Source organism: Tamandua tetradactyla, chromosome 13, assembly GCF_023851605.1.
Source record: "Tamandua tetradactyla isolate mTamTet1 chromosome 13, mTamTet1.pri, whole genome shotgun sequence".
Classification (NCBI taxonomy): Eukaryota; Metazoa; Chordata; class Mammalia; order Pilosa; family Myrmecophagidae; genus Tamandua; species Tamandua tetradactyla.
The window spans coordinates 56,347,029-56,363,127 of record NC_135339.1 but is presented as its reverse complement, the minus strand read 5'-3'; the positions used below and the strand labels follow the sequence as shown (position 1 = coordinate 56,363,127).

Sequence of the window (16,099 nt, the reverse complement as noted above, 5' to 3'; positions counted from 1 at the left end):
AATTTGTGAGAGAGCTACACGGGGCATGAATCTCCAGAGGCAGTGAGCATTGAAGGCGAGCTTGAAGGCTGATACCACATTACCCCATTACACTTTCTCACCCGACATATTCACATCCCTCCCATATGCAAAATAAATCCATGCTCAGAAATCAATTAGAAATAAGCCCTCTCTAGTACTTAGAATAGTTAGTTCAAGGTTCTTGCATTTTGTAATATGTATCAGTACTCCATTCTTTTAATGGCTGAATAATATTCCTTTGTATGTGTATACTGCATTTTGTTTATTCCTTTAGCTGATGGAAATTTGAGTAGTTTCCACTTTTTTAACTTTTAGAAATAATGCTGCTATTATATTCATGATATTTTTCCCCTGGTAAAACAAAATCAGCAATGTGTGAAAAGACACTTTTAAGGTAATACAAATGTCCTCAACAAACTTTCTTCCTAGATTTATTATTCATTGTTGATTTTGCTCACACCAGTCTTTACTCTGGTGTTTGTATAATGATAATTTTCCAACTTCACTACTCTCATTACCCTTATCAGTCATCATTCTACTGGAGGGAAAAGTCCCCCTTTTCCTTTTTATTTATTTATTTATTTAATTACTTAGTTTCCTATCTAATATTATCAGTGGGGAGTCATTGATTTCTATTTAATAAACTTTTGGTTTTGTTGATCTTTCTCTAGTTTATTTCCGCTTTAATCTGTGTTATTTTTGTTCTTTTCTTTGCTTGGGACTAGTTTGCTGATCTTTCTCTAAATTCTACATGTAAGCAGTTAAGTCCTTGATTTTGCAAATTTGTGTTTTTAAATATATGCATTTAGGGGAATAAGTTTCCCACCTCACCACTGTCTTTTTTTGCATTCCATATGTTCTGATATGTTTAATTCTCATTGTCACTCATCCCCAGAAATTTACTGTTTTCTCTAGGAATTTCTTCTTTAACCCAATGCTTATTTAATAGTGTGTTGTTTAATCTCCATATATTTGTGCAGGTTCCTGTTCTTTGGTGATTATTAATTTCCAACCCCATTACATTGTGGTCAGAGGAAGTGCTTTGGATTATTTCAATCTTACTAAATTTTTAAAAGATTCAGTTTGCTTCTGAGCATATGATCTGTCTGTACAACATTCCATGTTCACTAGAGAATAACGTACATCCTGGGGTTTTGGGGTGTAATGATCTATCTGCGTCTGTTAGTTCTAGTTTATTTATCAGATTGTTTAAGTTCCCTGTTTCCTTGTTGATCTTCAGTCTGATTCTTCTGTTTATGGAGGAGAGAGGTGTATTGAATTCCCTCCCAGTATTAATGTTGAAATGTCTATAGCTCCTTTCAGTTTTTACTAAAGTTTGCCTCATATTTCTTCTTGGTGAATTGTTCCTTTTATTAATATGCAGTGTCTTTCTTTGTCCCTTATGATCTCTTTACATTTAAAGTCTCTTTTATCTGATGTTAGTATAGCTACTCCTGCTGTCTCTTGGTTACAGCTTGCACAGAACATCTTTTTCCATCTTTTCACTTTCAATCTAATTGTGTCCGTGGTTCTGAGATGTGTCTCTTGTTAATAGTGTATAGACAGATTATATATTTTTGATCCATTCTGCCTAGCTGTGTCTTTTAATTGGTGAGTTTATTCCGTTAGCATTCAAAGTTATTACTGTTAAAGTCGTTCTCGAATCTAACATCTTATCCTTTTGGTTTTATTTGTCAGATCTCTCTCTATTTTTTTTCCCTCTCTCCCTTTTTACTCTTTCAATTACTGATACTTGTATTCTTCAATTCTGTGCCCTCCTTCACATCTCCTACTTCTGACATTTCCTTCAGCTATCAGGACCCCCTTTAGTATTTCTTGTAGAACAGGTCCATTGTTGGCTAGTTCTCTTAGTTTTTGTCTTTGAAGATTTTAATCTCCCCCTCAGTTTTGAAGGACAGCTGGGCTGGATAAAGAACTCTTGGCTGGTAATCTTGCTCATTCAGGATCTTTTTTTAAAATTTAATTTTATTATTATTATTATTTTTAACATGGGCAGGTACCAGGAATCGAACCTGGGTCCTCTGGCATGGCAAGCGAGCATTCTTGCCTGCTGAGCCACCGTGGCCCGCCCTCATTCAGAATCTTAAATATATCATACTTCTACCTTCTTGCTTCCATGGTGCCTGTTGAATATTGCAAACTTAGTCATATATGTTTCTTCCTGCATGTAGTAGATTGCTTTCCTCATGCTGTTTTCAGGAACTTTCTGTTTCTATTCAGTATTTGGTAGTTCGATTTGTCTGTGTCTTGGAGTGGGCTTATTTGGATTTATTCTATTTGGTATTCATTGGGCCTCTTTGATTCATGTATTTATGTCTTCTGTAAGGGTTGGAAAGTTTTTCCCAATTTTCTTCAACTGCCTTTCCCAGCCCTTTACTCTCTCTTCTCCTTCAAGGACACCATTGATTCTTGTGCTTGTTTGCCTCCTGTTCTCCATCATTTCCCTGAGATCTAGTTCCATTTGCCCATCTTTCTTGCTATTTGTCATTTTATGTGTTCTAGTTCAATAGTTATGTCTTCTAGCTCACCTGTTCTTCCTTTGGCCATTTTGAATCTGCTATTGTGTATCTCTAATATATTTCTAATTTGGTGTAATGTATCTTTCTTGTCTGAAAGATCTGCCATTTTTCTATGTATCTTTCAGATTCTTCTTTATGCTCTTCTATTGTCTTCTTGCTCTCCTTTATTTCATTATAAGTATCCTTGAGTAGTTGTTCCACATTCTCTGGTCTCTCTGGTGCTTTGATTTGGTTATTTGACTTTGTCATTTCTGCTTGGATCTGCACGGGCTCCGTGATTTTCTGTTGTGTTTGGGGCATTTGCTTTTCTTAATAAGGTTATTTTGCACATTGGTTTCCTTCAATAATCTAAACTTTTTATTTACTTGGTTTTCCATTGAGGGTTTCCACTTGCACTTGGTTTGTTGGTAATTCCCCACCAAGTGAAAGTGCAGATCTCAGGTAGGGGGTATAATTTTACTTGAAGGCCTATTGAAATTAGTACATGGTACGTCATAGGTTATAGTTTTATTTGAGGGCCTATTAAATGTATCTGGGGTACAAGTGTACTTCAGTGGTAGCATGCTTGCCTGCCACTCAAGAGACCTGGGCTCAATTCCTGGCCCATGAGCACCCAACGAAAGATTAAATAAATAAATATTAGTAATAAAATAAATAGTTAATAAATATGAAAACAGCCCCATTCTAAAAAAAAAAACAAAAACAAAAACAACACATCACACCAGTGGTAAGCCCCATCAAAGTCAAAAGGAGATAACTCAAGATATATTGAAAATGAACTCAAACTGTGGCCCACAGAAGGGAGAGAAATTACAAATTAAAGAAAAGAAATAAATAAAATAAAGGTTTAAGAAAATAAAAATAAGAAATAAAAATCAGTAGAACGTGTAAATATTTAAAATATATATAAATAAAAAATGAAAAATAATGCTACCTATAAGGAAAATATATATATATATACATAAGATAAAAGAGGAAAAGAAAAAAGTACCTAGGAATATAGGGAGTCTGCTTTCTTGTACTCAGTACTTTCCCTAGCTGGTGGCTCTTCTTAGAAGTCTTCTCCCCTCAGGCCTGTGCCTATAGGGAGCAGCTGGGGAGATTGCATGCATCACATTGAGGGATGCTGTCTGTCCACAATGGTAGATCAGCTGGATCTGGTGCATGGGATGGGGGAGCAGATCAGCACCCATGGAGACGAGCAGCTGACCTGCAGCACTGTACCCGTTTTCAGCACCTGGCCAGGTGACCGCTCCAGCATTGCAGAGTGTGGCTCTTCACAGTAGACGACTGGGCCACCTCCATGGTCCCCAAGGGTGCTGCTCAGGGAGGTTTTCTCAGCCAGCAGCTGGGACAGGCTGGAGCAGAGGGAGGTTGGTTCCCTCCATTCCACACCACCCCACAGTAATAGCAATTTGATGTTATTGTCCTGTAGTCTTTAGCTCTATCTCACCTGTAATGTGTGGACAACTGGACTTTCTATATATTTGAAATTGTAGTGGTATTTACGTTATGTTATGGAAGGACTAAAGGCTTGTTCTAGAACATTGGGAAACAGAAGTATTTTCTCTTTTCTTTCCTCTCTCCTTTTAGAATGATATGAAGTAGAGGCAGGTAGCAGCCCCTTCTCTGCCCCAGCTCTCATCCCAGAGGAGACCAGGGCTGGCCGGAGCACATACACACATGCACACGTGTGCCCAGTGCTGTGGACGGGCGGCCATTTACTCAGGTGGGTCCATGTTAGCCGCATTATCTTGCAGCTTGATGTTTACAACTTAACAGTATCACGGAAGGACAATTCAACCTCAGTCGTGGTTTCTGTGGGCAGGTTTCAGAAAAGAAAATACAAATGATTAGTGAGCATATGAAAAGACCCAAAAAGAGCTAAATGAAATCTATAACTGACTATATTTCACCTACTTGAATGCTAAGGAGAAAAACCCTTTTATCATATAGAGTATTATTGAGGAGGTGGGGGGGAAAAGGTCCTTTGGTACTTTGTTCAGTTGTCACCTTCTAATGAAGCCTACTCTGAACATCTCATTGGAAATTGTGACCGTTTTCTGTCCTAAGTCTCCTCATATTGCATCTCCTGGGCCCGTTTATCCCATGTTTTCATTTTCTGTTTGCACCTTTCACCTCCCAAAAGACCTGTTGTATTCAACAGACATGTGTAGAGCACTTTCTACGTGCAGGGTACTTAGTGATCTTAGAGCTCTGAACATGTTGAAATCAGTCACTCCATATCACAAGTCTATTGGGGCAGATGCAAATGCAAAGTATTCATTAATAGAGATGGGTATATGGGAAATCTTTATTTTCTGCATGCTTTTTGTGGAAACTTGCACAACTTATCTAACAAAATAATCTAAAAAATCCTGTAGCATTGTTTAAATATTTACAAATACATTGTATTTAAAAATTTAAAAAGTTTAACTTGATCTATGTAGTAATTCAAATTCTTAGGATTCATTTCTTGGATATATTCAGTATGTGCACAAAGAAATATGTGAAGTATATACATTGCAGGAGTTTGAGATAAAGATGAGAAATAATTTACATGTTCTTCACTAGGAGACTATTTAAATAAATCATGATGCATCTATATCATGATCTGATATGAGGAAGTAAAAAATCATTATGGTTTGCTTCATAGAGAATTGTTGATTATGTCCCAGGCACTGTTCTAAACAGTTTACACACCTCGATTCTAGACTTATCAAAACCCACTGAGGTAAGGACAGTAACAATTCATTAACATTTAACAGATGGAATCATTGGGACACAGAGACTTTCACTGATATTGCCAGTGTCCCAAGGACAATCAGTCCTAGATCTAGGATCAAACCCACAGGTGGCTCAGGAGTCTGTTCCTGTCATCACCGCCCCACCCTGCCTCTAAGTCGTGGGTCCACGTGAACCCACGTTATACTCTTTTCCCCCTTTTGGTCAGGATGAAATTGTTGATCCGATGGTGCCAGGACCAGCCTCATCCCTGGGAGTCACCTCCAACCACCAGGGAGACTTTCACCTCTGGATGTCATGCCCATGTAGAGGTGGATCCATATCTTTTTACCAATAAGTCCATATCATGGATAAAAGGAGAATCTATTCAGGTTTTCACAATCACACACACATTGCAAAAGTTATATTTTCATATAATACTCTTCAAGAATCAAGGCTACTGGGACACAGCTCAACAGTTTCAGGTATTTCTAAGTTGTGGGTCCACGTGAACGGTGGGGAGCAGACAGCATGGTATCCTAGTGTTCTCGTCTGTAAGCTGCTAGAATGCGATATACCAGAAATGGAAAGGCTTTCAATTTGTTAAGTTGCAAATTTACATTTCTAAGGCCATGAAAATGTCCAAATTAAGACATTCAAGAAAAGATACCTTGGTTCAAAAAAGCCGATGATGCTTGCGATTTCTCCCTCAGCTGGAAAGGCACATGGTGACATCTACCAGCTTTTTCTCCAGGTTTCTTCAATGGTTTCCCTGCGGTGTTTTCTTTATTTAACTCCAAAGGTCTCTGGCTGTGTGTATTCTGTTGGCTTTGTTGGCTCTTTACAAAATGGATGTGTCTTGGGCCAGCCTCTCCAGAATATCAAATAGTTCCATCTCCCTATCCCATATTATTGATAGCTCCTTATCAATAGCCCCTGTGAAGCTTATTCTTACAAAGGATAGTCTGAGCCTACTTGAAATTAGGCCTAAGAGTCACCCCAGAGAGCTTCTATTGTTGCTCAGATGTGGCCTCTCTCTAAGGCAGTTCAGCAGGTGAGTCATGTCCCCTGTGTGGGCCATTTCGTAGGGATGTAAATCTGCCTAGCAACACGAGACAGGACTCCTGGGAATTAGCTGGAATCCAGCATCATGGGAATGAGAAAGCCTTCTTGACCAAAAGGGGGAAGAGAGAAATGAGACAAAATAAAGTTTCCATGGCTGACAGATTTCAAACAGAGTTGAGAGGTTATCTGGAGGTTTTCTTATGCACTATAGGTTATCCTTTTTAATTTATTGTGTATTGGAGTGATTGGAGGAAATACCTGAAACTGTTAGCTGTGTCCCAGTAGCCTTGATTCTTGAAGAGTATTATATGAAAATATAACTTTTGCAATGTGTGTGTGATTGTGAAAACCTGAATAGATTCTCCTTTTATCCATGATATGGACTTATTGGTAAAAAGATATGGATCCACCTCTACATGGGCATGACATCCAGAGGTGAAAGTCTCCCTGGTGGTTGGAGGTGACTCCCAGGGATGAGGCTGGTCCTGGCACCATCGGATCAACAATTCCATCCTGACCAAAAGGGGGAAAAGAGTATAACTAATAAAGTATCAGTGGCAGAGAGAGTTCAAATAGAGTCAAGAGGCTACTCTGGAAGTTGCTCTTATTCGAGCTTTAGTTTGACCTTGCTACCTATCATAACCTGCCAACCCCCAACCAGGACCATTCCAGCCTATCCCTAAAGAACACTTAGGGCAATTTATAAGATTCCACAAGGCTTCCATGCGCTAGAGTGACTTTCTAGAAACCTACAGCTTCCAGATGGGTCCCTGGACCACCTAAGTCCTGAAACCTAGAGGGCCCAGCCTCTCTAGAACATCAGATAGTTCCATGTCCCTACTCTATATTATTGACAGACCCTGCCAACATGGAAAAATTAGAATGGCTATAGCCCAAATATCCATCCCTAAAGAGAGGGATAGAAAGATCAATTCATTATGATGGGCACTAGAAGGACCCTTTCTATCTAAATGTCATCATAGGGAAGTTGTTTCTCTGAGATTATTTAGTTTTTCCAGGGAAGACTCCTCCAGTATTCTGTAGCTGGCTGTGGGTTCTTGTGAGCAGAGCGTGGAAGGGACTGAGGGTCTCAATGCTGTGTGTGAAGCTTGGAAACCCGGATTTTAGTACAAGACCTTGTTCTGATGCATTGTTTTTACTTCCCCTTGCCGACTCAGCAGTTACTTAATATTGATAGTGAGGGATTTGACTAGAGTATCTCTGAGGTCCCTAAAGTAGTGAAATATTTGTGATAGGATACTGAAGGAACGTCCTGGAAAAAGAGAAAAGCAGAGCAGAGACTCAATTCTCAGGGAAGAAAAGATTGCTCTAATTAGAGCTAGTGAATTTGTTTTTTTCCAAACTTTTGTAAATTACATTTTAACCAACTGGTGTTGCATTCTGAACAGTTCCTGTTTATTTTGAAAGTTACATTTCATAGTGAATTATACAATACTGAGTTAGATAAGATTCTCAGGAAATATTGGTAAATCTCTTAAATTAATGTGTTACCAGGATAGGAAAATCCAATAGTTCAGAGACAGGGTCCAAGCCTAACCTCTGTCCCTCACAGACTGTGTGTTCTTGGGAAGGCATTGAATACCTGAGTTTTTCTTTCATCACCTCTAAAAATGGGAATACTTTTATGGAGGTGACCATTGTGACGACCAAAAGAGATATAAAGAATGTGAAAATGCTTTGTACATTGCCCGGTTCCTTGTAGTAATATGTGATAAAAACACTTTGAAAATACCAAAGTAATATTATATTTTAAAAATAATTTCTCTAAATGATTGAAAACAAATCTGATATTCCTTTACAAAAAAAAAGCTTTGAAAACAAAAAATTGTGTTCCCAGTAGGAGCTTGGTGTGAAGTGTTGGGATTCAGTCTTGTTACATTTAGCTCTGCAGGGTCCCTCGTGCTGTCTCCCAGGTCTGCACGTGGTGGTGTCCTGTGCTGCTGCTGTGTTGGGAGCAGTCCCTGTCTCCCATCTCCCCCCTAAGGCCACACGGTGCTGTTCCCCTAGAACCTCTTTTCCTTGCTTTACAGAAGTCATTGGTGGGGTTTGGTGAGGACATTGAGAAGGGGAAAAGTCCTTGTCTCTCAGTCTTCCCCACTGACTTTCTATGAAGCCAGATCTCTCCATAATAGGGCTGAGCAAGTTTCACCTCCACTGCGATGGGGAATGGAGCAATCAGCCCCTTGGCTTTTTGTTTGGCTTCTTAGGAGCACTTGTGACCCAGTGTACCAGAAAGGGGCTCCCACTTGGTGTGAAAGGAATAACTGGGTGGTACTTTCATTGTAACTAATGATTTTTGATTACTAATATTGTCCTCCTGACAGCTAGGATGCATTAGATGGTGCCCTTCAATGGTACCCAAATGGCTAGTTCAGATCCCTGCATTGTAGTAGTTGTCAGTGGGAAAATCTCCATATTTCCCCCTCGTTTATAAAATAAAAAAACAATGATACTAATTCTCCAGGTTTATTTGAGGAGTTCAATGGGAAAGTGTGTGGAGAATTGCTTAACACGTAGTGATTAAAAAATGATTTTTCCCATTCAGTGTGAATGCATTATTCTTGCTATTTTTTTATATATCCAACTGTAACTGTTAATATAGCACCTTAAAATATTTCAAAAGGTATCTGTTTTTTAGGACAAGGTATTACAGTTTTAGCTGAAGTCATAAGAGGAAGATACCTTCTTTTTAAAGCAAGGATTAATGACATGTTTTGCCATAAATATTATCTCATCCTAATATGACATCATAAGATTTCAGAATAGTAGCATTTAGTAAAAATAGTCATCTCTTCTAGTGGTTCTTCATCTGATTCATATTGCAATCATCTGGGATATTATTAAAAAATATATCAATGCCTGATCTTTTCTCTAAAGCTGCCAGATTTCGCAAATGAGTATAGACCACGTCCAGTTACATTTGAGATTCAGATAAGTCCCAGATAATATCTGGGATACTTTGGGTGTTTGAAAGCAGGTATCTGTGCCACTCAAGAACATCCACTCAGCTGAAATCTCTCTTCTGAGAAAAACAGGTTTTCTTTTTCTTTCTTTACTAAAATCTTCTGTACTTTATAATTCCTCCAAATTCGTAGAGATGCACTCATTTGATATTTAATAGCCAGCCAAAGTCCACTTGGGAAAGACCTAAGTTGATGTAGGTGATGAGCCACTGTAATGATTGGTAGAGCACAGGTCAAGGGGGCACTGGGTGTTTATAAGGCATTCAGTTCCAAGCTTACCAGCTGCCTTAGGAGAAAGGAAACGTTCCGATGGATCCAATTTTGGTCCTACTGCTGTGTCTCTCGTGTTTGCTCCTCCTTTCACTCCTGAAACAGAGCTATGGGAAAGGGAGGCTCCCTCCTGGCCCCACTCCTCTTCCAATTATTGGAAATCTCCTCCAGTTAAATCTGAAGAACTTCAGCAAATCCCTAGGCAATATAAGCATGCCTGATGTTCTTCCAGTGGCTTGTAAGGGGAAAGTAGCATAGCTCTGCACTGTTAAATGAAATGTGTTCTTTGAGGTCAACTGTTAAAATAGATCATTGTATTACTGAGCAATTGTAATGCTAATTTTCAGACCTGTCATTGTCAACAATAATTGAATAAAGTAATGTGGTTTGCAGGAAGTAAGACATAGAAAGCCTGGATGGAAAGAATAGAAACAGTGAAGTTGTGAAATGACCACATTAGGGCTTTGCTTTCAATGATTTTTCCATGGTTACGGAATGGCAGTCTCAGTGATTTGTGTAGTTTTGTTCAAAAAGTTGTATTTCCTTTTGCAGTTGTGTATCAAGATGCTGGGAAGGTTAGGAACAGTGTTCCCAGCAGGGAGATGTATTTAATCACTGATATTGTATAGAATTCCTGGGGGCATGATGATAACATTAAGAAACTAGACTTTAAGTCAATCATTATTGTTTACAAACTGTACAGTAAATGCACTCTTTTATATCAATAAGACCTTTTTTTGCCTCTCCCAGGCAATAAACCATTTGGGATTTTAAAGATAAGGGGTGTGATGAATTGCTTCGCGCATATTAATTACTCAAGTAATGATTTTCCAATTCAATGCGGATGCATTATTCTTGTGAGTTTATATATATGCAGCTGTAACTGTTAATACGACACCTTAAAATATTTCAAAAGCTATCTCTTTGCAAAGGCATCCCCAGCCCCATTTCCTCAGACTACATCTAAAGCAGTGTGTTTTGTTGAGATTTGTTACAAAAAACGTTTCAAAGGATGAAAATTATGGTTGAAATCAAGGAAAGAGGCGGCTTTAGTGCCAGAGGAAGTGAGCTAATCAATCAGGGGGTGACATTTCCTGCAGAGGGCTCTGGAGTGCAGATGCTGGAGGAGGGAAGAAGTTGGTCTTCCTGTAGCTGCATTTAACTTCAACTACCATCACTGTCCTCCCACTTTTTCTGTGTTGGTGCCACCGGGGTTTCTCAATCTGGGTCTGGGTGAATATGCAAAATAGAGTTTTATAGGGATCATCATAGCTCTACTGAATCTGAATTCCCAGGGCCAGAGCCTGCAACATGAATTTTGAAAGCCCTTCCTGATGATTCTGAACTGTCAACTTGGGCACTGGTTCCCAGGCAGGTACAGGAGATGACACATTCCTTAGGCTTTAGTTGGACCAAACAGGATTTGAATTGTACTTTTCTACTTTTTAGAGTTATGGCCCTGGGACAGATCCATAAACTCTCTGAATCTCGGTTCTGTCATTTGCAGAATAGGGATAGATAACCTTATCTTGAGAGTTTGTTAAAAGCATGGTTGGAATAGGGTTTGTACCAAGTTCCTAGACTTATGTCTAGCACACACTGAGCATTCCATGAATATCAGATTATGGGGTCTGTGTACAAAAGAAATGTTTGATATTGTGGGTGCAGATTAAGAAATAAGTGGTACAAAGTGATATCAATCTGAATTACCTACTATTGTGGGGCACACCGAAAGAAAGACCACATGAGTCAAAGCAATTTGCAAGCCAATTAGGAGTCTTTATTAGCCGGCCCGGTGACTGCCTCAGAAACTCAAGAAGGAGGAATCAGCGAGCAGCCCTGAGGAGTTCTCAAGGGGGGCTTATAAAGGTAAAAACCACAAGCGTATCCACGGAAGCAGGAAAAAGGACATTATCTTTTTGAGCCACATCTTGGTTTGCAGTTGTAAGCAAGCAATCTTATCTACAGAAGCAGAGAAATGCCATTTGCTCTTGCACAATACATCCCATTCTTTTTGTTTCTTAACAATGATTATTGTTCAATTTTTAACTCTTGGGAACTTCCCGCCATGGATCTTGTGACTCCGGATACCTTCTTCTTGATAGGGCCCAATTTATTGCCTAATTTATTGCTCCTGACTCCCCACACTACAACCATTTCAGGTCAAAGAAATGCCTCTGTGATTAACATTTTCTCTGTTTTTTCGCTTCCTAGCTAGCCAAAGTCTATGGCCCCGTGTTCACAGTGCATTTGGGCATGAAGCCCTCCGTGGAGTTGCATGGGTATGAAGCCGTGAAGGAAGCTCTGATTGACCATGGGGAGGAGTTTTCTGCAAGGGGAACTTCCTCAGTGATAGAAAAAACTCAACAAGGACTTGGTAAGGGTGTGTGTGTGTGTGTGTGTGTGTGTGTGTGTAGCAGTAGCACACACAAGACCAGATTAAATTCATATTCAAATCTCAGAATACCACACAGCAGTAAGCAATCCACTAATAGAATACTGATTTTTAAAATTTAATTTCTTTCTTTTTTTGTTTTGCATGGGTTGGCACCAGGAAACAAACTCAGGTTTCTGTCATGGTACATGAGAATTCTGCCTGTTGAGCCACCATTGCATCACCCCCTCCCAAGATTTTTTAATAAGCATTTTTATTGAGATATATTCAGATAGCATTCAATCCATCCAAAGTATACAATCGATAGCTCTCAATAAAATCACAGAGTTTTCATCCATAACCACAATCAATTTTAGAACATTTTTATTACTCCAAAAAGAAAAACTCCATATCCCTTTTACCCCCCTATTGTTCACCCTCAGCATTGTTTAGTACCTTTGTTGCAATTGATGAAAGAATATCAAATGTTACTCTTAGCTATAGTCCATAGTTTACATTGGACATATTTTTCCCATATACCACCCTATTATTAGCACCTTGTAATAGTGATGGACACCTGTTAGAGTTCGTGAAAGAACATTCTTTTATTTGTACTATTAACCACAGTCATCACCCACAACAGGCTCACTGTGCTGTACAGTGCCATGTTTTATCCTCTAGCTTTCCTTCTAGTGACATACATGACCCTAAACTTACCCTTTCAATGACATTCATTCCCATAATTCAGTGCTGTTAAATTCACAATAACGTTTCATTGCCTCCCCATCCATTTCCAGACTTTTACAGTCAACTTGACTAGAATTTTTGTACAAATAACCATCAGTTCCCCATTCTCTATCCACATTCTACCTTCTAGTAACCTCTATTCTAGATTCTAACTCAGTGATTTTATTTACTATAATTAGTTCATAGTAGTGCAATTGGACAATATTTGTCCTTTTGTGTATGGCTTATTTCACAACATAATGTCCTCAAGGTTAATTCATGTTGTCACATGAAACAGGACTTCATTTCTTCTTACAGCTGAATAATATTCCCTTGTAGAAGAACTTCTTTCCTTCTTATAGCTGAATAATACTCTATCACATGTATGTACCACACTTGGTTTATCCATTCCTTGGTTGATGGGCACCTGGGTTGTTTCCATCTTTTGGCAGTTGCGAATAATGCCACCATGAACGTAGGTGTGAAAATATCTGTTCACATCTCTGCTTTCACTTCTTCTGGGTATATAACTAATAGCCTGATTGCTGGATCATAAGGCAATTCTATTCTTAGCTTCCTGAAGAACTGCCAATGAATGAATCTTCCACATCCTCTCCAACACCTGTAATTTTCTGTTATTTTTTAATAGTAGTCTTTCTAGTAAGTGTGAAATGGTGACCCATTATGGTTTTGATTTTTATTTTCCTGTTAGCTTGTGATGTTGCATATCTTTTCATGTGCTTTTACCCATTTGTATTTGCGCTTTGGAAAAATGTCTATTCAAGCCTTTTGCCCATTCTAAAAATGAGCTGCTTTTCATTCTTGAGTTATAGAGTTTCTTTGTATAGTCTGCATCTTAAACCCTTATTGGTGGGGGTGCAAGTTTAGTTCAGTGGTAGAATTCTTACTGTCCATGCGGGAGACACACATTAAATTCCCAGCCCGTGCACTTCCCAAACAAACAAGCAAACAAAGAAACGAAAAACCAAAACAACCAAAAGTTCAGTAAATGGTGCTGCACAAGGGGATACTCACACGGAAAATGAATGAAATGTGACCCCCCTCCCATACTGCATCCAAAACAAACAAAGAAAGAAAATAGCTTATTGGAAATGTGGTTTCCAAATGTTTCTCCAATTAATTAGACTGCCTGCAGTTTCCTGTCCTGCCCAGCAGATGGCCCTCCTCAGACACTTTTTCCTCTGCCATCTATACTTTCCCTCCGCTGCCACGCACACAACTCCATTCTCGCTCCTGGGAAGGAGCTTCCAGGTCTCTCTCCATCTGCAGCAGCCAGCCAGGGGCCAGACCCGAGGCGACAAACCTCGCGGGAGGGGGATGGCTACTGGCTACCACTTTCAAGAGAGTTACTCAGTTTTTTGTAACTACAGCTTCTCAATCTCCTTGTCATGCTCTTCCCTGGATGCTGTAGAGTGCTCCCTTGGCCTTCAGAGCCTCAGAACAGTTGTTTCAGATGGTTTCTGCCTGTCCAGTAGCTGTTTCTGTAAGAGGAGTGAGTCGGTTAGCTTCCTACTCCACCATCTTCCACCAAATATCATTGGATCATTTTGAAATATGGAAAAATATAACTCAGTTTTTAATTTTGGACAATTAGGGATAAGGATAAAGAGGTAGAAGGAGAGGATTAAGGAGAAGCAAAGAATGGTGGGGCATGACCAGAGAAAGGATGGAGGTTATCTTGTTCCTCCCTTAAGTACCCCTCCCTGCCCCTAGACTGGACCAATGAGAGCTGTGATAGTTGCAGGCTATTTACACTGAAATTATTTACACCAATTACACTAAGACCAAGAACTTCCCTTACCTGGTCTTAGATCATCTATTATGAAAAGATGAATAAAAATGACCACGTGGAGTGGCACAAAGCAAGTAGCCTTAAAAGTTCTTAAAATGGGCATTTGTTCAGTCCAGATTAGGGTGGATGTGGGATCAGGTTATCTGAATAGTCACATGAGCAGTTTCCCCTCCTTTTGAAACTGGCATCAAGAACCATGGTTGATAAGGCAGATCCTCGAGTCCGCCTATATGGCTTCCTTGACTATCTGGTCTGCACCCACTTTGGGTGCGTTCCTTCATGATTCGCTGTCCTACCATTCATATGTAAAAATGGGAATAGTAATAGCACCCACTTCCCAGGGCTCTTTCTAGGATTAAATGAGATAGCCCCTGCTTTGTAGGCAGGACAGCACTGGACATGATAATGTCGGAGCTGGTTGTACTGTTCAGACCTGGATCCCTAGTGAACCTGCCCAACTCCTGATAGCTGAGGAGAGATGGGAGTTGCATTTCCATAGAGTTCTCATAGCTGTGTCCTGCAAAATTTCCCATTCTCCTGCCTGAAGGAAGCTCACTTGGCCCTTACAAATTCAAGAATATGGAGTAAGAGTAAAATGTCTTTGTCATGGGTTGAGTAAACTTGCCTCTTCTCAGCAAAATTCCCTGCATAGAATCCTCTGCCAGTGCAAATTTCTGGTTGACCAATTTCAGGAGAGAATTTGTCTAAAAGTTGATGGTGCTTTTCTCACACCCATCATGATGGTGAGATCTTGGGCAAGGCATTTAACTCTCTGAGCCTCATAGTCACATCTGTTCAATGGGGACAATAGTACTGTTTTTGGTTTGATGAGGTTCAGATGCGACAATGGAGGAAATAGACCTCCTGTAGTATGTGTGTGTATTGTGGGTGGTGGGACCATTACAAATGCTAGTTGGAGCAGCTCTGGCAGAGGTTGGCACATGGGCATGCCAGCCAGGTCTTGCCTCCTAGGACCTCCTTCCTGGAACACCATATTGTACTAGATTTCTAGGCCTGCTAATACAAATTACCCCAAAATTAGTGGCTTAAAACTTCACACATTTGTTATCTTACAGTCTGCATGCATCTGACTTTTCTGTAGGCACATCTTCTAAGCACAACTGGCAAAAACTCTCAGCATTTAAGGACTCGTATGATTAGATTATATCTACCCTATAAGCCAGGATATTTTCTCAGTCTCAAGGGCCTTAACATAATCAGATCCACAAATCCCTTTGCCGTGTCAGGTAACATGGTCACAGGTTCCAGGTTTAGGAGGTGGAGACGTGCGGGGCCATTATTCTGACCCCCACACCTTTGAGGGAGGAACTTCTCCTGTTTCCCATCCTGGTAGGAATCATTTTCACCAATGGAGAAATGTGGAAGCAAACGCGGCGCTTCTCGCTCATGACCCTGCGGAATTTCGGAATGGGGAAGAGGAGCATCGACGACCACGTCCAGGAGGAAGCCCGCTGCCTTGTGGAGGAGCTGAGGAAGACCAACGGTGGGTGACTCTTTCCTCTGTCACGACTTCACCACACTCATCTCTTCTCTGCCACGGCCTGGGAAGAACTGCAGCAGC

The 16,099-nt window shown here is 40.0% G+C and overlaps 1 protein-coding gene across 3 annotated transcripts in view; it reads left to right on the top strand.

Moving 5' to 3' along the window:
- Nucleotides 1-16,099, top strand: part of LOC143654041 (cytochrome P450 2C18-like) — a 38,979-nt gene that overhangs the window by 9,937 nt on the left and 12,943 nt on the right. For all 3 annotated transcript variants that reach the window (XR_013161645.1, XM_077125501.1, XM_077125500.1), the window contains exons 3-5: nucleotides 4,155-4,290; nucleotides 11,819-11,981; nucleotides 15,872-16,021. Coding sequence is in view for 2 of the 3 variants with exons in the window: in XM_077125501.1 (XP_076981616.1) it covers nucleotides 11,861-11,981; nucleotides 15,872-16,021 (271 nt within the window). In the remaining variant the exon portion in view is untranslated. The remainder of the gene's footprint in view (nucleotides 1-4,154; nucleotides 4,291-11,818; nucleotides 11,982-15,871; nucleotides 16,022-16,099) is intronic.